Source organism: Colletotrichum gloeosporioides (assembly GCF_011800055.1).
Source record: "Colletotrichum gloeosporioides strain Lc1 chromosome Unknown consensus_72, whole genome shotgun sequence".
Classification (NCBI taxonomy): domain Eukaryota; kingdom Fungi; phylum Ascomycota; class Sordariomycetes; order Glomerellales; family Glomerellaceae; genus Colletotrichum; species Colletotrichum gloeosporioides.
The window spans coordinates 124,152-149,354 of NW_025544717.1; the positions used below are offsets into that span (position 1 = coordinate 124,152).

At 52.0% G+C, this 25,203-nt stretch overlaps 9 protein-coding genes across 9 annotated transcripts; 6 read left to right on the forward strand and 3 right to left on the reverse strand.

Annotated features, from left to right (window-relative positions):
• Nucleotides 1–659: 659 nt before the first annotated feature.
• On the forward strand, nucleotides 660–2,915 carry GCG54_00009484 (uncharacterized protein; the record flags this gene model as incomplete). The annotated part of the gene is made up of 4 exons (XM_045409430.1): nucleotides 660–799; nucleotides 883–1,017; nucleotides 1,069–1,892; nucleotides 1,942–2,915. The coding sequence occupies 4 exons, from the start codon at nucleotides 660–662 to the stop codon at nucleotides 2,913–2,915; spliced, it is 2,073 nt and encodes a 690-aa protein (XP_045259972.1).
• A 1,168-nt stretch (nucleotides 2,916–4,083) lies between these two features.
• GCG54_00009485 (Gibberellin receptor GID1A) lies at nucleotides 4,084–5,396 on the forward strand (the record flags this gene model as incomplete). The annotated part of the gene is made up of 5 exons (XM_045409431.1): nucleotides 4,084–4,432; nucleotides 4,488–4,581; nucleotides 4,629–4,686; nucleotides 4,866–5,127; nucleotides 5,185–5,396. 5 exons carry the CDS (start codon nucleotides 4,084–4,086, stop codon nucleotides 5,394–5,396), a joined length of 975 nt encoding a protein of 324 aa, XP_045259973.1.
• Nucleotides 5,397–7,604: 2,208 nt separating this feature from the next.
• Nucleotides 7,605–8,775, forward strand: GCG54_00009486 (uncharacterized protein; the record flags this gene model as incomplete). Its single annotated transcript, XM_045409432.1, has 3 exons — nucleotides 7,605–7,915; nucleotides 7,975–8,566; nucleotides 8,626–8,775. 3 exons carry the CDS (start codon nucleotides 7,605–7,607, stop codon nucleotides 8,773–8,775), a joined length of 1,053 nt encoding a protein of 350 aa, XP_045259974.1.
• A 208-nt stretch (nucleotides 8,776–8,983) lies between these two features.
• GCG54_00009487 (LysM domain-containing protein) lies at nucleotides 8,984–10,186 on the reverse strand (the record flags this gene model as incomplete). The annotated part of the gene is made up of 3 exons (XM_045409433.1): nucleotides 8,984–9,660; nucleotides 9,719–9,851; nucleotides 9,926–10,186. The coding sequence occupies 3 exons, from the start codon at nucleotides 10,184–10,186 to the stop codon at nucleotides 8,984–8,986; spliced, it is 1,071 nt and encodes a 356-aa protein (XP_045259975.1).
• A 1,213-nt stretch (nucleotides 10,187–11,399) lies between these two features.
• On the reverse strand, nucleotides 11,400–12,890 carry GCG54_00009488 (uncharacterized protein; the record flags this gene model as incomplete). The annotated part of the gene is made up of 1 exon (XM_045409434.1): nucleotides 11,400–12,890. The coding sequence occupies one exon, from the start codon at nucleotides 12,888–12,890 to the stop codon at nucleotides 11,400–11,402; it is 1,491 nt and encodes a 496-aa protein (XP_045259976.1).
• Nucleotides 12,891–14,305: 1,415 nt separating this feature from the next.
• GCG54_00009489 (uncharacterized protein) lies at nucleotides 14,306–15,289 on the reverse strand (the record flags this gene model as incomplete). The annotated part of the gene is made up of 1 exon (XM_045409435.1): nucleotides 14,306–15,289. One exon carries the CDS (start codon nucleotides 15,287–15,289, stop codon nucleotides 14,306–14,308), a length of 984 nt encoding a protein of 327 aa, XP_045259977.1.
• A 1,036-nt stretch (nucleotides 15,290–16,325) lies between these two features.
• On the forward strand, nucleotides 16,326–20,559 carry GCG54_00009490 (Killer toxin subunits alpha/beta; the record flags this gene model as incomplete). The annotated part of the gene is made up of 4 exons (XM_045409436.1): nucleotides 16,326–18,591; nucleotides 18,684–18,947; nucleotides 19,003–19,472; nucleotides 19,564–20,559. 4 exons carry the CDS (start codon nucleotides 16,326–16,328, stop codon nucleotides 20,557–20,559), a joined length of 3,996 nt encoding a protein of 1,331 aa, XP_045259978.1.
• Nucleotides 20,560–21,094: 535 nt separating this feature from the next.
• On the forward strand, nucleotides 21,095–23,518 carry GCG54_00009491 (uncharacterized protein; the record flags this gene model as incomplete). The annotated part of the gene is made up of 3 exons (XM_045409437.1): nucleotides 21,095–22,457; nucleotides 22,772–23,322; nucleotides 23,387–23,518. 3 exons carry the CDS (start codon nucleotides 21,095–21,097, stop codon nucleotides 23,516–23,518), a joined length of 2,046 nt encoding a protein of 681 aa, XP_045259979.1.
• Nucleotides 23,519–23,837: 319 nt separating this feature from the next.
• Nucleotides 23,838–25,091, forward strand: GCG54_00009492 (Phosphatidylserine decarboxylase proenzyme 3; the record flags this gene model as incomplete). The annotated part of the gene is made up of 1 exon (XM_045409438.1): nucleotides 23,838–25,091. The coding sequence occupies one exon, from the start codon at nucleotides 23,838–23,840 to the stop codon at nucleotides 25,089–25,091; it is 1,254 nt and encodes a 417-aa protein (XP_045259980.1).
• Nucleotides 25,092–25,203: the final 112 nt, after the last annotated feature.

A 25,203-nucleotide genomic window follows, 5' to 3' on the forward strand; every position in this document is an offset into this window, starting at 1 on the left:
CGTTGATCCTCGCACCAGTCATACCATGTCTTACACTGAGAGTGAGACATGGCTTCATGTTGTAACATGAGATACCGATGAGACCGTTGCGAGTAAACGGCTCGGCCTCAGCCTCAGTGAAAGACATGGTGGATGGGTTTTGGGATCTTCAATCTTCACCGATGAGCGAAGCTTGTTTTTTTATTCTTGGTACGGCCACCCACCTGATGACGCTAAACTGTAAACAGAGGAGTTAGCCAGAACAAGCCAATAGCAATGGGTTATCTCGCCCCCGCGCGTCAATGCCCCGCTGTCGTTTCCACTATAGTGGACCCACTTTACCCCTGTTCGAGCAGCGGTGCAGCAATGCAGAACGCAGCAGCAGCGCCTCCAGCGGCAGGCGGTATCTCGTCGTCGGGCGGCACCTACCTCAGGGTCCTTCTTTCTCCTCTTGTTTCCCCGTCCTTCCGTTCAGCTCGCTCGCTGCCGTCCGGACGCGAGTACTCGGCGCGCCCATCAATTGCTTGCCACCATCCATCCATCCATCTCGTCTGCAAGCACTCTGCGGCTGCTGACCACCGGCAGGAAGCATTGGATTGATTCTTTCGGCTACAACCTGTTTCGACTGACCAGTCCAATCCGGGACCCGGTTCACGGTGCTGCCCGCGTCAACCAGCAAAATGCCCATTCGCGTCAAGAAGAAGCCAATGCCGCAGGAGCGGGACCTGAGCCCCGTGTCCATGCGCGTCGACACGGTCTACGAGCTGCCCGACATTGAAACCACCGATAGCTTTCGAGAGGTGGTCAAGAAGATCTCGGTGTAAGTTTCGGCGCTGTCCTCGTGTGCCTGCTGCGGAGCGGTGGACGGAACATCTGGATCAGTCGCTGACGGTTTCGGCGCAGTTACATTACCGATGTCATTGTTCTGCCGAGCACCTTTGAGCAGCTGAGGACCACCACCGCCGGTGAGTGCTTGAGGATCTTGGTTGATCATCTCAATGCCACCTGCACCAACCCCGCCATTGTCAACGCCTTGCTGTAAGTCATTCCACCTCCAATTAGCAAACATTGCCATGCTAACAAGTCCAGCGCCCTGAAATGGCACTATGCGGCCGACGAGGCCGAGTCCAACAAGGGTCTCTGCGAAGCCCGCGCCAACGCCTGCGAGATTGTCGCTTGGCGTTTCCTCACCCGCCTATCGGAGCGGGAGGCCGTCGACTACTGCCTTTATGAGATTCCCGACCCGAAGCAGGCAGAGACGCCGCCGCCCAATGTCGACCTGGAGAGCAACGAGAACTCGCCCCTGCTCTCTGGCGGTAGCTGGTCTGGCTCTAACAGCAGACGCGCCTCGGTCCGCCCTGGAAGCAGTGCCAAGCGCTATCAGCTGCTGTCCTCCTTGTCCAGGCTCACCATGAGCATGCACGCTGATGAAGATGGCCAGGAAGATGATGACCCGACCGGCCCCTTCACCAACCTGAACGCTCTTGAGATTGCGGCTGTCGCTGATGCCAAGCGCTTCCTCAGCCAGCACGTTGTGCAGAAGATCGTCACTGGCATCTGGAACGGAGACATCATCTTCTGGGACAGTCTTTCCGTCCATGCCGAGAAGAAGCCCCGTTTCTACAACGCCCACACCACCGACATCTTCTCCCGTTTGAGGGTCCCCAAGTACCTCAAGGCCTGGGAGGCCTTCTTCTTCCTCATCTTCCTGATTCTCTACTACTCTGTGCTCGTCCAGCAAAACACTGAGCGCATCACTCACAACGAAATCGTCCTGTACCTCTGGCTGGCTGCCTTCCTCTACGATGAGCTGAGCGAGTGGGCGGATGCTGGCACAATCTTCTACGCAACCGACATCTGGAACATGTTTGACATGATCATGATTGGCATTGGTATCGCCTTTGCTGTTCTGAGTAAGTAAATAATCAACAAAGGCGCTGCGCAGTTGCTAATATGCTGCAGGGGTTATTGGCATCACCAACCAGGACAGGGAAATCACCGACCTCGCTTTTGACGTCTTTGCTCTTGAGGCCCTATTCATGGTCCCGCGTGTCTTCTCCCTGCTCAGCTTGTCACCCTACTGGGGTACTCTGATCCCATGCCTGAAGGAGATGAGCAAGGACTTCATCAAGTTCATGGTCCTCGTCGTCATCATCTACCTCGGCTTCTTGACGACCTTCTCCCTCATCGGCCAGGACGCCTACAACTTCTCACATATGACGATGATCTTGACAAAGATCTTCTTCGGCTCTTCCTACGTCGGTATCGAGATTATGGAGGACATCAACCCCATCTTCGGCCCGACTCTCATGATCATCTTCATCATCCTCAGTACCTTCCTGCTGATGGGTTCCCTGACTGGTATGCTGTCCAACAGCTTCTCCCGTGTCATCACCCATGCCAAGGAGGAGTACCTCTACGTGTACAGCGTGTACGTGCTTGAGGCCTCGACTAGCAACCGGCTCACGCACTTCTACCCGCCGTTCAATCTCATCGCTCTCGTCATCTTCCGCCCTCTGCGCCTCTTCCTCCCCTCCGACGACAAGTTCCGCCAGGGCCGCATCCTCCTGCTCAAGGCCACTCATCTGCCCATCGTTGGTGTCATCCAACTCTACGAGAGCGTCCGCCGCCGCGTCCTCCCTGACGAGTATGCCGGTTTCAAGGGACCTCGTGCCGCGACGGGTCTTCTGAAGCCCAACGCCCGGAACGCCCTGCAGGCCAACCGCCCGTCTTCGGGCTACCGACCTGGCCGTTCTCCATACCGCCGCAACGGGAGTCATTCGAGGCCGACTACCCGTGCCGCCGACATCGATGAGGCCGATGCCCCATCTGCCGTCGAGGTCCGCATCACGGAGCTCAATGAGAAGATTGACAAGCTCACTGCTCTCATCGAGGCGATGCAGCAGCAAAGCTCTGGAAGCTCCTCTCCCCCTTGAGCTGGTTCGTTTGACAGCGACAACGCGTAGCCGAGCTCCAAGCTTGGCCCTACCAAAGCCCCCACCCCTTTCCTCTCCCCCGACACTGTCTACTCCTGACCTTGATGTCAGGATAGTGTGCAATGTGTGAATGTGAATTGGCCCGTTTTGCATGTCCGCTGCATGCGTTTTGCATTTTCGGTGTGTTTTGTTTTTGGCGTGCATTTGCATTTGGATATCTGTGGAAGCATGAGTTATGTCTGACGAGTTTGTGCCTATACTTCATGTCCGTCTGTATACTGGTGTACGTTATCGCGTGTCGCATTTGCGTCTGATATTTGAACGTGTTCGTAGGATACTCAGCGAATCAGTATTGACTACATCAGATCGTATATTTTTCATTGAACAGTTCCACACTTCTTAGCGTAGCAGCCATCAGGATCCATGGAATTATGATCTGTCTCAACCCCCAGAAGCCCTTCCGAGCAGGGTATCAGGTTCCGTCAAAGTATCTTTGGAAGACAAAATGTCCTCATGACTGTCACGGGTGTCTTCGAAACCAAGTGAACATGGGTTCGGTGCTTAAGCCACCGAAAGTTGATTCATAAATTCCTCCTTTCACTCTAGAAAGAACAACAGCCCTAGAATGAGCATGGCGAAGCGGGTCGATCAACGGATCCGACGCCGATGGATCACGGCGATCGGAGCCACGCCGACCGAGACTTCGATGGCCTCAAAATGGAAAGATTTCAGCATTGCCTTTCTGACACGCAGGCTTGACAGGTCCCATCGGAGGCTGCGAAGTTTGTTGGAACCCTTTTGCAGCCCAAATGTGCAACCCACTGCACGCACTGTTCCCAGTCCGGCATAGCGGGGATGAATCATAGTGACCACACCCTCATCAGCCACAACCCTTCCTGGTTTGTGGAACGAAACACAGCACCGGAGATCAACTGAGATCGAATACTGCACTTATGGTTGGCTCGCGCACTCTTGGCATGATGCGCCGACCCTCGTGGCTTACTGCCGTCATCTCGGGTCATCCCTAGCTGCATGGAGGTACTCATAGTAGTGCGGCTTATCACGGAGCTGACAACAGCCTGCGAAGCTGAGTACAAAAAGACACGAGGAGACTGTTCCCACCACCAATTGTCAAGACCATCAATCGTCACCATTACCAACATCCAACATGCTGACCGAAAAGATCAAGCCCGAATACGTCGACCTCGACGCCGAGTTTCACCCACTTCCCAAGTACGGCCACCTCTCCGCTAAACACCCGGTCTATGCGGCCTCGGAAGCCGCTATCAGCGCCATGTACGCCCAGATTCAAGCCCAGCCAGATTTCGCGTCGGTGCGCAGAGTAGCTGGCGACGCGGACGCGCCGATGCCCCGGGGCGGACCGGATCGGTACCGGGATGTGACCACGCAGCTGCTGTACTTCAAGGCCCGGGATGGGGAAGAGATCGAGCTCAAGGTGTACAAGTCGCCGAATGTTCGGCCGAATGCGGTTTTGATGTATCGCATGCACGGAGGCGGTATGGCTTTCTCTGTGAAATGAGATATTGGGTTATGTTGCTGACTCGGTGTCAGGATGGTGCGTGGGCCGTCATGAGGTTGACGGTGCCGAGAACGTCTACGCTGCGACCAACAAGAACATTGTCGTCGTGAGTGTTTGCTATCGCAAGTAAGTGGTTGTCGTTGAGAATCCTCCCTTCATGCTAATTTATACAGGGCGCCGGAGGATCCTTTCCCTTGTGGGCTGCACGACAGCTATGACGGTCTCTTATGGGTGAGTCTGGCCAAGTGACATGAGACGAGTTCTGTCTAACTCCACTCTAGTGTAAAGAGAACGCAACAGCCCTCGGGGTTGACCCAGAGAAGATCATCCTCAGCGGGAGCAGCGCAGGAGGAAACCTAGCAAGTCTCACCAAGCAACCCACACCCGTTCAACCCAACTAACAAACCAAGGCCGCCGCCCTCGCAATCGAGTGTAGAGACAACGGTATCACAGGCGTCAGCGCCCAAGTCCTGCACTTCCCAATCATCTGCCACCCGAAGTTCTTTCCCAAAGAAAAGTACGAGTATGGTAGCTACATCCAAAACAACGACAACCCGGTCATCGGCTCTCTGGCAATGGAAGGCGCCCTTGATGCGTACCTGCCCAAGCCGATGCCCGATCATCGCCATTCGCCCATACTGGCTGAGTCTCTGAAGGGCCTGCCTCGTACGCGTGAGTCTCAAGAATGTGGACAAGTCGTCGCCACCAGCTAACGCCGCGTCATGTCAGTCATACAGTGCGCCGGCTACGACGTCCTTCGGGATGAAGCTCTCGCGTATGCGGAAGCATTGGAGGTTGAGGGGGTCGATGTCGAGGTGCATGCGTACCGAGGCCTGCCTCACTGCTTTCCTGCGGTTTTGCCGGCTGCTGAGGAGGAAGTATCGACGTTTTACGAGAGGTACATGGTGTTTTTGGACAAGGTGGCAGGCGGATCAAGTTGAAAAGAAGTGGAAGTATGAGTTTGAGGATCCTGTACAACACACTCTTTGGTGATTTCACAATGAATATTCGCATCGAGGATAAGGTCTACCAGGGTGAATCAGAAGATCAACAAACCCGAATCATCTCGAAAGCCGGGCGCCTCTGCTTTCCGTCATGCCGTAATAACGATGGGACAATTATTAATGATCCGCCAACGAACACCTCTTCTTTGAGCTTTGTCATTTGTACGGGTGTGTTTAGCTAGACGACCAGGGTGCTACCCATTCCTTGAGATCAACTGAGAATAGCTCCCGTTTTCTCTCTTTCTTAGGGGGAGTCCCGAAGAAAAAGGCAACATAGGACACTAATGGCTGCAAAGAAAATACTAAGATGAGTACGATAGCTCTGCCTCACAAACGCAACACAATACTTGAGTGATTAAATAATTGAGAGATAATTGGCAAGACGGGACCTCCTTAAAGGCGAGCGCTTTAGGGGTTAGCACGGACAAACGAAACAGCGCAAGATTGGGAATACCAATCAGCCAACTTGCCCCCCACTTGCCTATAATCAAGACAGTAGAGTTGCAGCGTAGTGACGCGTGTTGTTATACGGATCAGTCAGCGTCTGCGAGCCTAAAACCTGATTGTTTTCTCCTGGAGAACGCGGCGCAGACTGAACTCGAACACGGGGAATTGGAATCTTGTGAGGACTTATAAACCAGATCTTGCAAGGGAACCGGTGGGATGTCCGAGACTGAGTCGGCTTTGTCATGGAGCTCCGCAAGGCCATCACGAGGACGTAATGATCATGCTGGATGCTCAGTGAGACTGCCGGTGGGATGTTCGATGCTGAAGAGCCAGTGCTGTGGAGCTCCACGAAGCCATAAAGGGTTACGAATACTCATGTGGAATTGAACGGGCAGACCGAGTTTTTTTCCATTGCATCTCGAATAGGTCGGGTCACCCCGTGCGCATCAACCTATTTTCAGACATCCAAGCCGCCGCCTGAACTCCCAAGGCCTTGGCAAACACGAGTTTCGATTTGTAAATAATCAGTGAGAATTTGCTTCTTTTTTCAACCAAGGCTCGTAAGCATGTGTCTTTGCTCTTCGTTTCTTTTGAGGTTGCGCGTTTTTGCGTTTTTCTTGAACAACCCCTCGGCGAACTGATGTTCACGGCAAAACCTTTGATCTTGGCTCGTCCAAACTTGGACGAGTCTTCTTCGAGAAAGACAGCATCGATATTCCTTCCAGCAGACGGCATTCCTTTGGTAGTAAAAATCTCTTTTTCTTGGGTCGCGTCTTCGAAATTGAGCGCCGTGGAACCCGCGGACCTGACCGATCTCCTGCTCCATCAGGCTTACCGGATCGCCGTCCACGCGTCCTCGTTGGGCTTGACAGAGATAGAGCACACGGGCTGCTTTCAGGGGCTCCTTAAGCTTGGTACAACATGACACATCGCATCGGGAGGCACCCGACTGTCTATATCCATGATACTCCCCCTCATTCCTTTCTGAGGAGGTTGTGGCCAATTAAGATCACAACGTCCTTAATGGTATCTCGCGTCGCCGTCGGGGTTGTCTTTGCCTCGGCTTGAATCACCCTGGGCATGGATTGCAAAAAGGACGTAATGTTCAACGCGTCCACGGGCGAAGAATCATCGCGAGCCCGAAAAATCACGGTCCTCGGGTGCAATCGAGGTGCCGAATCTCCCATCACGACACACAAGAATTTCTTCAAATCCAGAGAAAACAGGCTCCGTACCCGCCACATGGGGCCGTAGTTACGGGGCCATACCCCGGGTCCGGTGGCCGCTTTCGCCGAAACAGGCAGGAAGCGCACGAAGCCGTTAAGGGGCGGTGCATCTTCTCCAAGCCCCCCAACATCGCGCGTCTAGGGGCGAGCGGGTCGAATTAGCCACTGGTGAGAGCCTCAAACTCCACAGAACCGCCCACATCCCGACGACGGAGGTGTAAGTAGACGTCAGCCTACTGGGGTATCTTCCAATCACATTCGTCACGACGTAAGCTATTCCGGATCTTTGATTAGCTAGGGAACGTCTTTACGGTAATCAATGCAGGGCTTTACAGAAGAAATCATGGAAAGGAGGGCTCGAAGATGTGATGTATAAGAACCGTAATGGGATGCTCCGTTGAAAGGAGTTGTTCTTGGTCGATCACTCACAGTCACTCACTCCTCTCAGCATTCACTCTTTAAAACATACAAAATGCAGCTCAGCAACATCCTTATCCACGCCTTGGCTTTGGCCCCTGTCTTTGCTCATCCAGAGCGCATGACGGCCGAGAAGGCCAAATCCGAGGCCCACGTGGTCGGCCGTAGCACCAACAAGTGCGCAGCTGCCATCGAGGCGCGTAAGGCTGAGATATTCGCCAAGAGAGCCAGCCGTCTGCGCACTCGCCGGGCCCAGAATGCACACGCCGATGAGCGCGAGCTTTTGCAGCGCGATTCCCTGCACTACACCACCATTCAGAATGACACCTGCGTCTTGGCCCCTGATACCGTCTGGGGACCCTATGGGTAAGCACTTAATACTCAATCGTGATTGGTGCGACATGTAAATCCTGACAAATGCGTAGTGTTGACGGTGAAATGGTTCGTCATGATCTCCGCGAGACGCAGGGAGGTCTCGACTTTTACCTCGACATCGGCGTGATCGATATCGAGACCTGCGAGCCCCTGTCCGGAACGGCCTTGACGATTTGGAACTGCAACGCCACCGGCTCCTACTCGTCCTTCACTGGAATTGACCCCGATTCCGCGGAGCTGATGGATAACTGGACCAAGAGGGACGATGGAACAACAGACGATGAGACATTCCTGCGCGGTATCCAAGTGACCGATCAGAACGGCATCGTCGAATATCTCACCAAGTTCCCCGGATACTACATCACCCGCACCACGCACATCCACGTCACTGCGCAGACGAACATCACCAACGGCACCTCGTACTCGGCCAGCAAGGTCCAGCACATCGGGCAGCTGTTCTTCGAGGAGGACCTCCTGAGCCAGGTGTACGCGCTGGAGCCGTACAGCGCGCACTTGACCACCTTGAACCGCACCACCAACGCGGAGGATTCGCTGTACTCCGACGCTAGCTCCGACGGCTACAGTGCTGTGATTAGCGTTACGCAGCTGACTGATAACATTGAGGATGGTCTTGTTGGCTATGTAAGTGACTCTTGGCATGTTATTGAAGGTAGTCAGCAGAGCTAACATGATTTACTTAGATCACACTTGGTGTAAACTCTTCAGCCGAGGGTCTGGCTATCACTGGTGGCGGCGTCAACCCCCAGGGTTACCTCCCCACCGTCAGCGTGGCTGAGAGCAAGCTTGCTCAAGCTACTGCTATCGACAGGGCTGATGGGTACCAGTCTTAGGAACAAAGTGGGGAGAACTAGAAGATTTGCATTAAGAGTCACGGCCGAGATCTTGGGCAGGAATTTGCATTGTAAGGCGTTTTTATGTAGACAGGATTGCATTGGTGGCGAAGGGATACCACTGGAACAACATGTTGCTCATAAATGTCTTCTACTTAAAGACTACATTTGTACAACGTTCCTCAGAAAAGTGGCCAGACTTACTGACTTACAAGACAGCAACGCACAGGTAAGTCTCAGCCCACATGCCATTGCAGCCCGATCCAACGGCAGGGTTCCAAGAGATCAAGTTGGCGACAGTGACGCCGTACTTTGGTGCAATGACTGCGCATGTTTGTCCCGACTCGACAAAATGGAAGCTCTTGCATTTGGTGGTCATGCCCGTCTGAATTGGCGTTGGCGTCTGGACGCCATTGCCCGGGTTGGTTGGAGTAGTGCTGCCTCCAACAATGCCAACGCAAGCGTAAGCGTCTGCCCAGAGTCCGCCGCAGTTGCTGCCAGCCCCCTTGTTCCAGGCGAGAAAGTTAGCGAGAGTGATGCCTTGACTCGAGGCGATGGCAGCACAGGAGTCTCCAGACTTGACGAGGGAGAATTTGTTGCAGTTATCGACCATACTGGGCTGGGGAGGCTGGGGGGTCTCGATGCCGTTGCCGGGGTTCGTAGGTGTGGGAGTCGTGCTGCCTCCAATGATGCCGACGCAGGCGTATGCATCAGCCCAGAGGCCAGCGCAGTTAGACCCAGCCTTGGGGTTCCAGGAGAGGAAATTGGCCAGAGTAATGCCGCTGCTGGAGGCGATAGCGGCACATGAGTCTCCAGACTTCACAAAGTAAAACTTGTTGCAGTTGTCGACAAGGCTTGGCTGAGTTGGCTGAGGAGTTTCGATTCCTGAACTTGTGGTTAGTCTCAGGAACGGGCATGAAGACTAGGGAAGTAGTCAACGAACCATTGGACGGAGCAGTGGTTGTCGCCGGGGGAGTCTCGGGGTCAGTCGGAGAAGGAACAGTCTCAAAGGCTGCTTCGACGCAGTACGATTTACCGACAGCGAGGTTTGTGCACGCCTCATTGATTGAAGGGTTCTATTCGGTCAGCTTTGTTCAGCTATGAAGACGATGAAATAACGATGGCGTGGACAGAAACTTCGTCTACGTACCCAGCGCCTGAAGTTGGCAAGCGTGATGCCCTCACTGGCCAGCAAATCATTGCAGTTCGTAGCCTGGGTATTGTCATACCACCACGTGCAATCCGCTGTGGTCTGCGGGTCGTACTCCAGCTGAGGAGTCGAGGCCATGAGGTGAACTGTCTCAGAATCGCTGCTGGTAGTGTTGCTGCGACGGAGAGGGATTGTGGCAGCAAAGCTCAAACTGCTCATGCCTAGAAGCATGAGAGTGCTCTTGATGCTAACGAACGACATGATTGATCGATGGTGATGCAAATCTAAACGAGTGAATTGGGATCCTGACAGCAACTGAAGGTGAAACGAATGACGACTCGGGCCCAAGAGACTGAGATTCTGAGCTGGAAACTGCTTGATGAAATGAATAGATATATTCTATGAGGGGAGACAAAGCTTTTATGGAAACTCATCATCATGAATCCATACTTCAACATAGGCACAGGTTATCGTGAGAAGGGGTCACAGGCCGATGTCCGAGGTGATGTCCGAGAAGACAACGAGCTTCTAGCGACTGGGTCAAAATTTCATCCCATAAGGCAAGGCCGCCAGAGTCCAGAACGTTGAATGAGACTCTTCTCGGCGTGTCCCGAGGACTGAAAGTAGGGGGAATAATCGGTGCCATGGCGTCGACCGGGAGCAGTTTGGAACTTTGGAGGCATGTTGCCTGATCGCGGCATGTTCTATTGGAAAGTAAGCTTGGATTACGAACTGTGCTTCCAGCTAAATTTTGTTGTCTCCATAGACCGATATCTTCATCAGGAAAGTTGATAAGATCTTGTGTTAGTGTAGTGGGGAGAATCCGAAGCGAAGATTACAAGCAGTAATGGAGCCACTTCGCCATGCCGGAATCTGTTGCCTTGCAGCATCAAAGACGAGTAATCTTGGCATATCTGGGGTTCGAATCCTGTTCAAAGAACTCGGTCACATGCATAGAAAAGCATTGTCAAAGTACTGCGCTGGAAACAAAAGACGACTAAGAACCGCTAGGGTTCGCTTTCGCCCCATCCAAGCCAAGCGTATCGGGAAACCTCCGCGACCCAGCCGCCCCGTGCCGCAATCGTACTTCCGAGTACCCGCTCTCAGCTCAGTCTAAGTACTTGACGGTACATTTGTCTGTCAAGAATTTGACTTTGCAAGTCCACAAGGCATACTGCCATGAATCCTTCGCGCCGAGTCACTTTCAACAGGAAATTAACATCTAGCCATGTCGCCACCTAAGGCTCGTGACTACTTTCTTTAATGAACCACGTGAACGACGAGCAGGGGATTTCAAGCAGAAGCAAGGTCGAGGAGTGACTCGAGTGAGGGAATCAGACGACCTCTGCATTGCTGGCTTCGACTTTACATAGCAAATAGAAGGTTGGTAAATCACATGGCATCTTGCAAAACAGCGAATTCGTTTCTGCACCTTCATTTAAGATTCTTGATTATTCGGTTATGTTGTACTATGTTATTCAGGAAGTCCCATGCTATCCCAAACACCAACTTCTGCCATGCGACAATCAGGACCGAAGCCACCATACGGCCCCTCTCTGCTTGTGATGAAGTTGTGGACCTCCTGTCGCTCGTAGTAATTGAAAATTTCCGTTGGTTCCAGGTCCAAACCTAAACACTTGCCATCGGGATCTTGTTCACTCGAAGCGTCAAGGTTGATCTGTCGTTCATTCGCCCGCTTCGTAAGGTCCTGGAGGTAGAAAGGGTTGTGAGAGTCGCGAGCGGCGGCGCAGAGGCGCCAGTTGGGCTCTGGCTGCAGCCGTCGATAAACGTCATGATAGTCGCAGTAGATTGCGGCCACGGCAACTTGCTCGGTCATCTCTGGTACGTTTTCTGCGAGCAAATCCAGCATATCACGAGTTGGAGGGAGTGGCCACCAGATAAGGTATGGCTTAGGCGCACAAGCTGGCCAGCCGTTCTCGACAAACTCTTTTGGGTCATTGATCATGATCCGTCGGGCCGAAATGGCTTCTTGAATCATGGAGAGAGATTTATGGCCTGTCTCGGTGTTCCTGATGGCCTGGACTCTTGTCGTGTTCTGTGTGATTTCTCCCGCCCACCAGCGGGCGAACATCGTGTGATGGTAGATTCCGCGGACAACGCAAAGAGTCTCCTCACGGTCGATACCACGCGATGGCCGTGACAGCCTGACGTAACGATCGATGTTTCCTTCAAAAGCCGCCATGCAAATGAGAAGCTTCTTCTTCACAGTTGGCAGATCAAGAGGTAAAGGCTGGTGAAGGAGCTCTACTTCGAACTCTTCCAACTCAGAGTACATCTCGGGAGGAGTGTATTCGTCATTGATGTGCATGTCCTCTTCGATGCCGGGATGAGTTTTCAAAAATTGTCGAGGGGTGTTTGGGCGATGGTAAAGCTGGAGACGAGTTTCCGTATCGCCGTTCAAGAAGGCGGGAGACGATGGATCATCCAATTGGATGTTCAACGTCTCATCGTTCATTACCGAGTAGCGACAGGGGCGACTCATGACAGAATCGTAAATGAGACGGCCGCCATCTGTGTCGCTCTCCCTAGCCTCCTCAGCAATGGAAACGTCCGGCAGCAAGTCCAATTCCCGATAGAGAGTGTCGTAGCCACCGGCTGCACAGGCGCGACCAACCTGGTAGCGCATCTGCGGATAACGTTGCACTAGTTGGCGGTACGTGTCTTCGGAGGCTATCTGGGGAAACCAGACGCAGTACGGCTCCTGTTGATGACCCATAGTGCTCGGGATGACATCGCTCATGATCAGTCGAGCATTCCGAGCCCGTGCAATCTGCGGATCCTGAAGACAGAGATTGCTGACATCCTCACTGGTGGCAAAATCGAGGTGGAGGCGTATGCCACGGATGAGCGAAGACCGAGCGATGATGTTCCCGAGGTCTCGAGGGACTTTTTCGCCGCGTATTGCGGCACAGCAGTCGGCTGTCAGCTCCGAGTCTGGTGCCATGTCGAGTTCTGGAGTCAAAGAAGACGAAAACAATCAGTTGAGCAGATGAAAAAAAAAGGCGGCCGACCGCTAAAGAGGGTAGAATGTTGTCTCCTTGAAGCCGAGGATACAAAAGATCCAAAACGAATTGCCACTATGGACATGGGCCGACTCCTTACTCCTCGGTTGACGAGATCATCAGGCTGCACAACTGGTAGCCCTGAACATATTGGTCACTCTGGACCGCGCTCCGCTGTGGTGCGTCAACTAGTCTCGATTTCATGAGGTCTCCATCGATCAGGCTTTGCCCGGGAGGCACGGGAGGTCACTCGAAGTATTCGAAGGTTGAACAAGGACGCTTAAATTTATGCCTAAATCTAGACTAGGAGGAACCGCGCGCTAGAGCCAGATTGGGCTTAGTCAGTATCCATCTTTCAACGACTTCCTTCTGAATCCCTGTTTGCTGGTGGACCTCACGCAGGTGGAGGAACCAAGGATTAGATCCTGAGAAGACTGAGAACACACGTTTTTTAGTTCCTTTTTCTGTTTTCCCCTGCATGTAAAGGCTCCCCGGACTAGGCAGGCTGAGTCCTGCGTCTTGGCAAATTCCCGCCCAAACCCGACTCCTAACTGACTTTGGTGTAAGCGAGATCTGATAACACTAATCTGGTATAGTAACAAGACGGGTAAGCAGGCTGGCCCGTTAATAACCACAGCTCCTTTGTACCTGCATCAGAAAAAGCTCAAGTCTTGTCCGAAAATTAGGTAAGTTGTTGCCTTGGTAGCTTCCTGCATGTCCAGTAAATGCCTCGGAATGGAAAATGTGCAAGTGCCTTCCAGGGATGTTCTCATCTGATTTTCGATCCACATTTGGTAGGATCGCCAGAAGGCCCTCGCATTAGCTCAATTCTTGTTGCAAGTAGACATGGGATTGACATCCAGCAGGATGAAAAACAATTTCGTCGCCAAATTCGATGGTATACACCCCCCGAGCCTGCCTTTGACCGAGGCTAATTCAAAGAGCTGCAGAAAGTGGCTGAAAGGGGGAGGAAATGCCCGAATGCATGACACCAGCGTTTTATCTTGACATTGGAAGCTAGATCTATGTGTTAGCTGAAAGGTAAGTGAGTGCGTGATAATCATTATTGGAAGAAACATGGTTGGAATTTGGCGAAAACAATTAGAATACGACCAACAAAATGACAATCATATTCTCAAAGATGAATGAATATCAAGAGTGATGATAGAAGCGGAGTCAAAAGTTCGCTTCCGTCCAAGCACGACATGCTTTTTGACCAAGCCATTATATGTCATAGACAAAAGTGTACTAGCTAATATTGTCCAAAAGAAAGTTGAATGATGGAAGAGCCACACGAAACGTAATCTGCGGACAGGTGTCACAGGACACACAATCATTATTGAATGGCAGGAAACCTTCAAACACACTTGCTCAACTCCGCGACGGTCATCTTCGACTTCACCAGCCCAGCGTTCCAAGTCTTTGCCGATCGAAAGTGGCTCTTGTTTAGTTCAGACCAGTCCTGAGGTTGCGTTTTGTCGGGGTTTCCCAAGTCATTGGCCCAGTTTGCAAGGTCATCCGCGCTTTTAAAGCCTTTAGCCTGTAGTTCTTCGCGTGTCTTGGTGTCGGCCCAGGCGTTGGCCATTGTTTGTGCGATGTTGATATTTTGGTAAGGTTTGCCATTTTGCACCTTTGAAGGCGCGTTGCTCTCCACGACGATTTTGTCTTTGGGTATGTCGAGGCCTTTGCGCTTCTCATCGGCCACGCCATCCTGCAACTGCTTGTACATATGGTTGAGCTTGTCTTCGGCGCGGAGAGTGGTAATACTCTCAAGAAGCTCCTTGCCCAAGTTGTTGTTCTTCTCTATGACGGCTCTAAACTTGGGATCGTCCTTGCTGCGGAAGTCTTGAAATTGCTTCTCGACGCGCTCCGAAAAGTACGAGTAGGCCGAGTTGAAGGGGTCGTCTTTGTTGTACAAAGAGGGGTTTCCTCCTCTCTTCGGCTTGTAGTCGGCAGAGAAGCGCTTGTTGTCCAGCGTCGTGTCGAACTCCGTCACTTTCAGCTGCTTATTCAGGCCCATTTCCATGAGCTGATCAGCGCACTGGTAAGTGGTCGGTGTCTTTCCGTCAACGTCCGACCACGGTGCTTTCAGCTGCTCATACTTGGCTTTGTCCTCGGGCAGCATTTTGGCCCATTCAAGCCCTTCGATACGAGCTTGGAACTGGCCGTATGTGAGCTTGTTATTGGGTCCGCTACCCTTGTTTGCGTAACGAGGGAAAGGTGAGGGCTTCCCTTTACCCGTGTGCTGTGGAAGCATGTACTTTTGCTTGTCGGCGCCCTCGATCTCGCTGTGGCATAGGTCAGCTGCGAGCTCTTCAACGAGCTTAACGATAGAGCGCATTACGTGAAGGTATCATAGCGAGTCCAAAGGTGAATACGTTCGTTTGCATGGGACAAGTAGTTAATCTGTCCCGCAACTGGCACTGGCAGCTCAGCGAAAAGCCATAGAAGGCTTATGAAAAGGATTGTTCGCAAAACAGATTGCATTTTGGTAAAGAAAGACTTCAAAGAGTGACAAGAGGCATGAAACGAGTGAAACCCGAGGAGCGAAAATCAGCAAGTTGCCTTCAGATTTGCGCAACGAGTTGAGGGTCACCAGAAACTGCGAGACTACCGTATTAAGACGTGGATTACTAGATTCTAAGCTCGATGTCTGCTTTTGCTAGTCGGGGGAGAATGTATCTCCTTCGTTCCCTGTGGATTCGAAGGATCATGATCACAAGCGAGGCACACTATTTCCCGCCTTGCTGATGCTGCAGGTACCGCCTGCAGAAACGACCCATCACCGGTGATTACGATCAGGTCACCTAGACAAGTCTGGCCTTTGGTTCACACAATCAAATGCAACCTCACATCAGCTGCCGATCTTTCAGCCCTGCGGCACAGTCGAACAATACACGGCAGCCAAGGCCGTCCGGCCTTGCAGGGGGGCAAACTCACTATGTCACCTGCTTGACGCTCCATGTTCACGCTAAGCAATGCCTTCGTGGATCCATGTTCAATCGTCAACAGAAGGGCCGAACCAAAGTCCATTCGGAAAGCAGGCCGCTTTCAGTTAATCGTCTCCACCAAAGGCGAACTTTGAAGCCTTGGCGTCAGAATCATCAAGTCCGACACAATCTAGACACAGGAACAAGAAAACAAGCTGCAGTGCATGAGCAAGAAGGCTTCATCGGAGCCGAGCGAAATTATGCGGTGCGAGTTCCGGGCTTCGACAGCAAGCGTGAAGTCGAGTTTAGTTAAACACAGTCGACCCTTCCGCTCGGACTTCCCTTCTGCTACCTTCGTTATACACATCATCTCAGTCTCAACTACAGCTTTGCTGGCAATCGTTTGATTTTGGCCTTTTGGTCATATTCACACTCATTTTGATCATCATGAAACCTTTCGTTTTCCTTACATTTGCTGCGTTGGGTCTCGCCCTTCCCAGCGATATAATTCGCAATGCCACTGAAGGTGTGGCCGAGCCTACATCGTCAGCCATACCCAGCAAGCCCGTGTTGATCCCTGACGACTCAGTCGTCAACAACTCAACCGAGCGGAAGCTCAACCTCGGCGTCAAAGCCATATCGCCCGCATCAAATGCGCAGACCAACACTCCTTGGTCCACACCTCTGATCGACGATTGCCCCAAGTTGTGCAGTGCTGTTGGGCCAGACCCATCTAACTGGACCCGTGTGCAACATGAGGATGATCTTGTACGATGCAAGGCCCCACTTCTCTTCGACTTCAACTTCCATATTACTGGCAACGCCAAGACGTTCCGAACTTGTGCATTTGAGGCTCCTCAATCCACTAGTACCGTCCGTCGCTACGTGCCAGTCGAGGCTCGCCAGAGCAATGGATCTATTTCAACCTTCTCGCCAGACAACGGGCCAAAGACCTGCGGAGCATCTGAGTCTACTCTTCAACTGCTTGTGTCAACCAGCCCGATAGGTGTTATATCGTCTGGGGCCAACGCCGCTGCTGCCGCCGCGAAGATGCTGGGGTCTCATCTTGCAGAAACCGCTTCATGTGGCCGTACAATCCTTTTTGCGAGGGTTGATACAGCTATTGTTGCTCTTTATGCCAGCGCCGATGTCGTGACTACTAGTGTCGCCACGTTAGTGCTTGACACCTTCGCGACGAGCGTACAGCAAGGCAGCGAGCTGGTCCAATCATGCGACGCAAACAGCCTTAACCCCTATACCATTGGGCTGTTCGCTGTCAATGGACTTGATCAACTTGGAAGAGCACAAAGGGCTATGCAGACTTGGTCCAGTGGTGGGTGTGTTAGAGACCACACCAACAGTTCAAAGTCTTTTGAAGGCGTTGGCGTGCTCGGTGCTAGCGATTTGGTCGTCCTCCCCTCCAATTACACGTCGAATTCTACCACAAAGCGCAGGGTCTCCAACTTGACGCCCAGAGCGGTCTGTACCGCTATTGAGGTCGAGAAGGATGACGGTTGTGCTTCACTGGCATCTCGATGTGGCATCAGGGGAGCAGACTTTCTCAAGTACAACACCAAGACCAATCTTTGTGCGAATTTGATTCCTGGCCAGCTTGTTTGCTGTTCATCGGGAACCCTGCCAGACAATACACCGCAGCCACAACCGAATGGCATATGTGCAACCCACAGTATCAGCTTGGGAGACCTCTGCTGGTCTATTGCCGACACCTACGGAATCAGCGAGAAGGATCTTGAGAAGTACAACGCCAACCGTTGGGGCTGGGCTGGGTGCAACAGTCTAAAACAGGACCAGATCATCTGTATTAGCAAGGGCAACATGCCGATGCCGGTACAACTTCCCGACGTGGCTTGTGGCCCCCAGAAGCTAGGCACGCAGATGCCCTCTGGCACTTATGATGGCTGGGATCTGGCCAAGTTGAATCAATGCCCGTTGAAATCTTGTTGCTCGGGATGGGGGTACTGCGGAACTACGGCCGAGTTCTGCACGGAGTCGCCTGCCGATACTGGAGCGCCTGGGGCCTTCAAGAAGGACACCAACGGGTGCATTTCCAACTGCGGGATGGAGATAACCAACAACAAGAATCCACCCGCTGAGTTCAGACGTATCGGATATTTTCAGGCGTACAACGAAGCCCGAGGATGCCTGACTATGGACGCAAGTCAGATCATGGACATCTACGAGACCTACCCGATGACACACATCCATTTTGCTTTTGCCGGTCTCACGCCTGATCTCGACGTCAAGATCGCCGACAACGTCAAAGACCAGTTCGAGAAATTTGTCTCCATGGACGCGCCTTTCAAGAAGATCATTTCTTTTGGCGGCTGGGCTGAGTCTACGGATCCCGCCACCTATCAGTTGTATCGCGACGCTGTTAGTCCGACGAATCGCGAGCGGGTCGCTAGCAATGTGCTTCGCTTTTTGGATGCGAATCCAGGACTTGACGGTGTCGATTTTGATTGGGAATATCCGGGTGCCGACGACCAGGGCATTCCTGGTAGCGATCCCGTCGATGCTATCTACTACAGTCGTTTCCTGAGCCTCATGCGAGACAAGCTTGGAAAGAATGGTCGCTCGCTCTCGATTGCCATCCCGGCTTCTTACTGGTATCTCAAGCCTTTCCCTGTGGAGGATATGGCAAAGGTGCTTGACTACTTCATCTATATGACATACGATCTCCATGGACAATGGGGTAAGTTCAAACGTTTCACCGCCTATCATCCTCTATTTCTTCTCCATTCTTGTGTTGGGACAACTTTGCTGACGATTATCTCCGCTCTGTAGACTACGGAAACAAATATGCCAACCCGGGCTGCGAGAATGGAAACTGTTTAAGATCCCACGTCAATATCACCGAGACCACGAATTCCCTTGTCATGCTTACCAAGGCTGGCGTCTCCGCTGATAAAATCATTGTTGGAGTCACCAGCTATGGTCGAAGCTTCCGCATGGCGGATAAGAGCTGTACAGGACGCAATTGCCTGTTCACAGGCTCCCGAACCGTCTCTGAAGCCGAGCCCGGCATCTGCACAGATGCCGGTGGCTACAGTGAGTGGATCCCTTCGATCTTCATCGTCGTCATCAACTGACCAGTTCTCAATAGTATCCAACGCCGAGCTTGACCAGATTTTTACCTTTGCAGAGGAGGGTGAGCCTGGGTACGAGGCCAAAAGGTGGCACGACGGACCCACGAACTCAGATATCATGACCTACGGCACTATGGGGAACGGCATGACGGACTGGGTCGCATACATGAGCGACACGACCAAGTCGACACGTTCGGATTGGATCAAAGGTCTGAACTTTGGCGGCACCACCGATTGGGCCATTGATTTGCTCAACTTCCTCGGCGCACCAGAGGGTCAAGAGGGTGGATTCACTGTCGACGGTGGGGAGAACCTGGAGTGCAACTCTGAGACTTGGCCCACGAATCTGGATGATCTCGAGAAGAACATCGACAACGTGCCGCCCCACTGCCGTTCTATGGCGTTACTTAACGTTTTGATCAGAGACCTTGAGAAGGTGATCGCCGAGTACAGGGATGTTGCAAGCTCGAGTGACTATGACGACAGGGTATGTTTTCTTTTCACCTGCTTGTCTTGATGATTTTGTTTTTTTTACTTCATAGCTGGTCATGGACGATAGCTGATTCAAGGTCTGGTAGTTCTGGTGGTATGCCGATTGGGTGAAAGACTCAATAGACGAGCGTCTTGAAGAGTTCTTGAAGATCGGCACTGGAGAAGGATTGAAGTACATGGACTGCGAGTGGAGTTCAAAGGGCAACAGCGGCGAGGGCCCTTGTACCGAAGCTCATCTGTCTTACCCTCCCGGGCCTTCGCCGGGACCTCGCACCGTCACTTTCACAATGCGCGACGAAACTGGCTTCTACGATGCTTTGGCGAGTAAGGCGGGCATACAAAGGGAGTGGATTACTTGGAGAGACATGGATGCCATCAACGACCCCTGTGTGTGCCCGCCGACACAACCAGGTATTTGCCCGGTTGACTGCACCATGAATTACTACATGAGAAAGAACTGGCCGAAGAGAGTCAGCGACAAGGACAAGATCGAGATTGAGAACCCTAAAAGTATCATTGAGGAAGCCATTCCGTCCACCGATGTTCTTGTTGGGACAATAGTCGGTACTTACATCGAAATGCGGATGGGTATTCTCGACGCTGAAGAAGCCGACGTCCTCACCGCCTTTAGCATGCCGCTCCTCATGATGCAAGACGCTTCCAATAGCATCAAGGAGATAAAGGAGATTGGCAAAGAACAGAAAGAGACGAAGACCCGCGAGCTTGTCCTCGGCATTCTCAGCATCGTGTTCGCTGTCATCCCCTTTGCTGGGCAAGCCGCGTCGGCTCTGGGCGGTGCCGCTCGCCTGGCTACCATGGCATTGATTATTGGAGAAGCAGGAAACGCCGCAATATCCATTGTCGATATTGTCAAAGATCCGAACTCGGCTCCTTTCGCCATCCTTGGCATGTTGGTTGGTGCTGCGGGCATGCGAGGTGGCAAGCCACCCCGGGAGGCATTCGCAGAGGCGGGCAAGGCTCGTCGTGCTCTGACCCCGAAGATGATGGAATCGTTCTCGCCCGAGTTTCGACGCAAGGATGGATTGGTACAAAATGTTGTCAAGACTTGCAAGGTGCGGTAAATGCAAATCGAGGTGTATGCAAACACAAATGCCCTGCAACTCAGGCCCCTGGTGACAATAGTCTGGCATATATGTAGTTCCTCTCAAGATTTTTTTTTCGGTAATACCTTGATCGCATTAGTAGCATTCATGGACTCTTCGCCTGTTTGTATAGTTTTTTCTTTCTGTAGGGACATCAAAATCCAACTTCTTTGACCAAGATGCTCAGACCGGTTTCGTGCAATAGTGTTGTCGGGTAAATCCGTTGACGCACTTACAACGCACGCAGGTTGCAACAACGAACCACAAAATCTTGATATTTTGATAAAATTTCCATATTCTCATGTATCCATCAACATCAGTGTGTAACATATACAATAATCAGATTTATGGAAGTAAGATGCCACGGCAGGGCGACAACCAAGGGAAACATCGCCTTTCTGCCGTCAGGCACCGCCTACCACTAACAAATCTGCGTATGGGTTTTCCAACAGCGAGCTGCGAACTTCATCTGCCCCCAATCATCTTACATCAAGACAACCCCAGCCGGCTCGCCATGATTGACCTGCCGGGAGAATATCTCGGCGTCGAAGAGTACGCCGAGGATCTATTGGAGTTCATCAACACCCCCTTGGTTCAGCAAATTACTGGCGGTATCCATGTCAATGATGCGCTGATTTATAACGCATGGGAGGCACTGCCTCCGGAGTGGACGTCGTGGTGGTTATCACTCCCAGATCATCGTCTGGCGCAGCAAGATTTGATCGACAGTATCGATGAATCAACAGATACTGCAACCACGAAAGTCGACGACAGACAGCTAAAGCCAATTTCAGGGCGACCAGACTCGCTGACAACTTGGTTGGAAAATATTCGGTCACTCTCGCTCCATCGTACCCAACGTGTCGGTCCCAGGATCTCCCTTCCCGAAATTTTGACAGCTCGGATGAAGACAAAAAAGATCGAGGAAGTTTCTGTTGCGACTGCCTACATCCAGGGGGTTTGCCAAGCCAACAACATCACTCGCATCATCGACATGGGATCCGGGCAAGGTTATCTGTCCGTATCGCTTGCCTATCTCTACCCTAATTTGCACGTATTAGCGATAGATGGCAGCGAATTTCAGATTGCTGCTTCGAGATCGTGCGCTGCCAGTCTTGGAATCGAGGACAGGATACAACACTTGCTGCGTTACATCGATGGCACTGGACCGCTGGCAAGTGAGATCGCTGCTTGGGCTGGAGAAGAGAAATGCATGCTCGTCGGTTTGCACGCCTGCGGGAACTTGTCTGAGCACATGCTGAGATACTTCACAACAATACCCTTCATCCAGTGTTTAGGTGCAGTGGGCTGCTGCTACAACCACATTGTGCCCCTTTCTGACAGCTGCCCCAACGGCTTCCCGATTAGCGCAAAAATGAGGGACAGAAAGCTCACCTTGAGCGCCACAGCCCTTATGACCGGATGTCAAGCACCAAACAACTGGGAGAAGGCGGATCCGAGCAAGGAAGAGTCGGTATACTCAAAACGACGCTTTTATCGAGCGCTTCTAGAGAAGGTGTTCTTCGACAAGAGCATTGGACTCGACAAGCAAGTTCGACCGGTTTGGGGAGTGCGAAAAGGCGACATGGCCAGCTTTACAAAGTTTGCGCGCCGAGCAATGCATTGTCTAGGCATTGATAAAAGCGATATCAGCGATGCTGAATTGCTCGAATATGAGGCTCGTTATGGAGATTGCGAAGGCAAAGTAGCGATTTTGTGGACACTGAGCGTGCTTTGCTGCAAGGTTGTTGAGAGCGTAATTGCCCTTGATCGGTACTGGTTTCTCGCCGAGAATGGAGCGCAGAACGTGGACGTTTTACCCATCTTCGACTACAAGATTTCACCAAGAAATCTGATGCTTGTAGCTGATAAGGGGGGTGAATAGTTTGGCGCATCGAGTTGGTAGCCTCGGATACCCGGTTGGCTTGGTCAAGATTTTCTTCGCCACGTGAACCACTTATGAAGACTGTAGGTTCAAGTCCAAAGAGGACCAATGAACCCTAGCTGAATTTTAGCAAACGATCTCCGCATCAGATAGACCTACTTAAATCTGCAGTCTACTGGACACACTCTCCTTCAACCACGCCCAACCCACACCGTCTTCCACACGTTTAACGTACCGAAAACATAACCAAACAGTATACATCCTTCACGTCCATGTATATTCGCATCTGAAAAATGGCCGGCAAAGCTTCAAGAAAGTCACCAAAGGCCTGCAAGCCTAATACTCAGTCAAATTCATCTGCACTGAAGCAGCTCACGACTTCGGCTGTTCGTGATGACCCTGCTCTAGGCTACAAGATACGCGTCCTCTTGTTCGACTTGCGAAACCTTGCAAAGGATGTCAAGTCAGCGACACGTCTCAACAGCACCACAGACGAGCACTACATCAGCGAACCATATTTTGAACCTGAGCAAGCCAAACTTGTCAAGTCTGCTATCGTAGATGTCGACTTTAACAACCACCTCGACCCCAAGGCAGAGCATGAGGAACCAGTCACAGATGAGCCACAGCCCAATCGCAGAGAAGTCTGCAGGTCTTCAGCCTCTCGCGTACGAGGTCAAACGGTAGACGCAGCTATTCGGATGATCATGGATAACTTCCTCGAGAAGCGAAAGAGCAGTGGAGATGTGCGCCCTTGTGGACCACATGATTTGGTGCCCGTGTATCTTGGTCTTTTTGGCATAACAGTAGCTGACTTACAAGACCACAAATTCATAAGCCGTCTATCGCGATCAGGGGTATGAGTACATGGACGTAGCACGTTTGAGACATCCACTTCCAGAGACAGCAGAATTCTCCTAGCTATTCGGGCAAACGAGTAGAAATAACACGGATAGAAGGGACGACAGGGACGACAAGGACGACAAGGACGACAAGGACAAACAGGACGACAAGGACAAACAGGACGACAAGGAAGAGAGGCACGAATGCTAATAAGTAAACAAGAGCAACAAGAAGGTCAGCATAAATGCAAAAGAAATAGCCTTGGAGGCCCGTTTGCGGCTAGAGCTCACAACCAATAGAATCATATCGTTCTAAGACAAGATGAAAACATCCGCATTACAGCATCAATCATCATTCTTCAAAATTGCCTTGGTCATATCTGTGGTCTCTCCATAGTTGCTGACGAAGTCCTCTGTCGCAATATGCCCACGCACCTTCCATTGAAGTCTACACCAGATTAGGCTACAGAGACTTATCCAAGATACTGCCGCCCGTAGCCGACTTTCCTGGAAAGCTTTAGTCAGCCCACATGGGCAAATATCGCTCAGGCATGGATGACTCGAGCATCCCTGATCCCGCCGAAGGCGACTTCACCAAATTCAACGCGGCTATCATCGTCCTCGTAGGTCTTCTTGAGAAGGCTGGGCCCGGAGCGCTGGACAAGGCCGTCGAGTCGGCCAAAACGAAGATCCCCGACTACATGAGAAGATTCAAAATCACAAACGGCTTCAGATTCCTCGTCTTCGCCAATGATTTGTTAAAGTGGCAGCCGGAGGAAGACGCGCAGAGCAAGGACATTTACGACATCCTCTGTATGTTTTACTTCATCCTCGACCAGGAGCCGCTCCTTGTGCTGCAAACGCGAATCACACCGGAGTCAGTCTGTCTACCTCAGAGTCCGCTCTCCAGTTGGATAGTCATGTTCTCGCAGCTCATTGGGCAGTTCTTGGACACTCCCATGTCCGTCACCCCTCGGACCCTGGAGTCCTTCAAAAACTCGCCAAAGTACGAATACCACGAAGCCATAGAGCCTGAAGGGGGGTTCCGTACCTTCAACGACTTTTTCTCTCGCAAGCTGAAGCCGGGAATGAGGCCTATCTCTCACCCGGATGACGACAAGGTTATTTGCTATCCTGCCGACTGCACTTACGACAACAGCATCGAAAATCAGAGCATTGTCGCCGTCAACAACATGGGAGAGGTCTTAATCAAGGGTATTCCATGGACCATAGATGATCTGCTACATGGCAGCAAATATGCGAGTGAGTTCCATGGCGGGGTCTGGATGCATGCATTCCTCAACACGTACAACTATCACCGCCAGCATGCGCCTGTCTCTGGGGTTGTGCTGGAGGCGAAGAACATCCAAGGGGCGGCTTACATGGAGGTCAACGACAAGTGCCAACCCAACCGAAAGATCTCGGTCTCTGATGGAGACAAGAAGCAAGACTCTACGTGCGTGCTGGAGGTACCCGACTCTCCGGGCTACCAGTTCCTCCAAACCAGGGGTTGCGTCATCATCGACAACCCGGTGCTCGGGAAAGTGGCCGTACTGCCGATTGGTATGGCCATTGTATCGGGTGTCAGGTTGACAATAAGAGCAGGGGATACAGTGAGGAAGGGCGACGAGATCTCAACGTTCTTATTCGGGGGGTCGGACGTCATCCTCGTGTTCCAGAAAAAGGCAGGCTTGCAGGTCAATGATTTTGTGCCCTCGCCAATGGATGAAGCCGGCAACCAGACTCATTCAAAGTACGGGACTATTCTTGCGAGGGCGCCTTGACGGCTTTCAAGTAGCTTGGACTAATGCCAGTCACCATTTTCGAAGGACTATACTCCCTGAGTTGGGGCATGAAATCAAAGATGTCCATGTCACAAGTTAAATTTTCCAATGA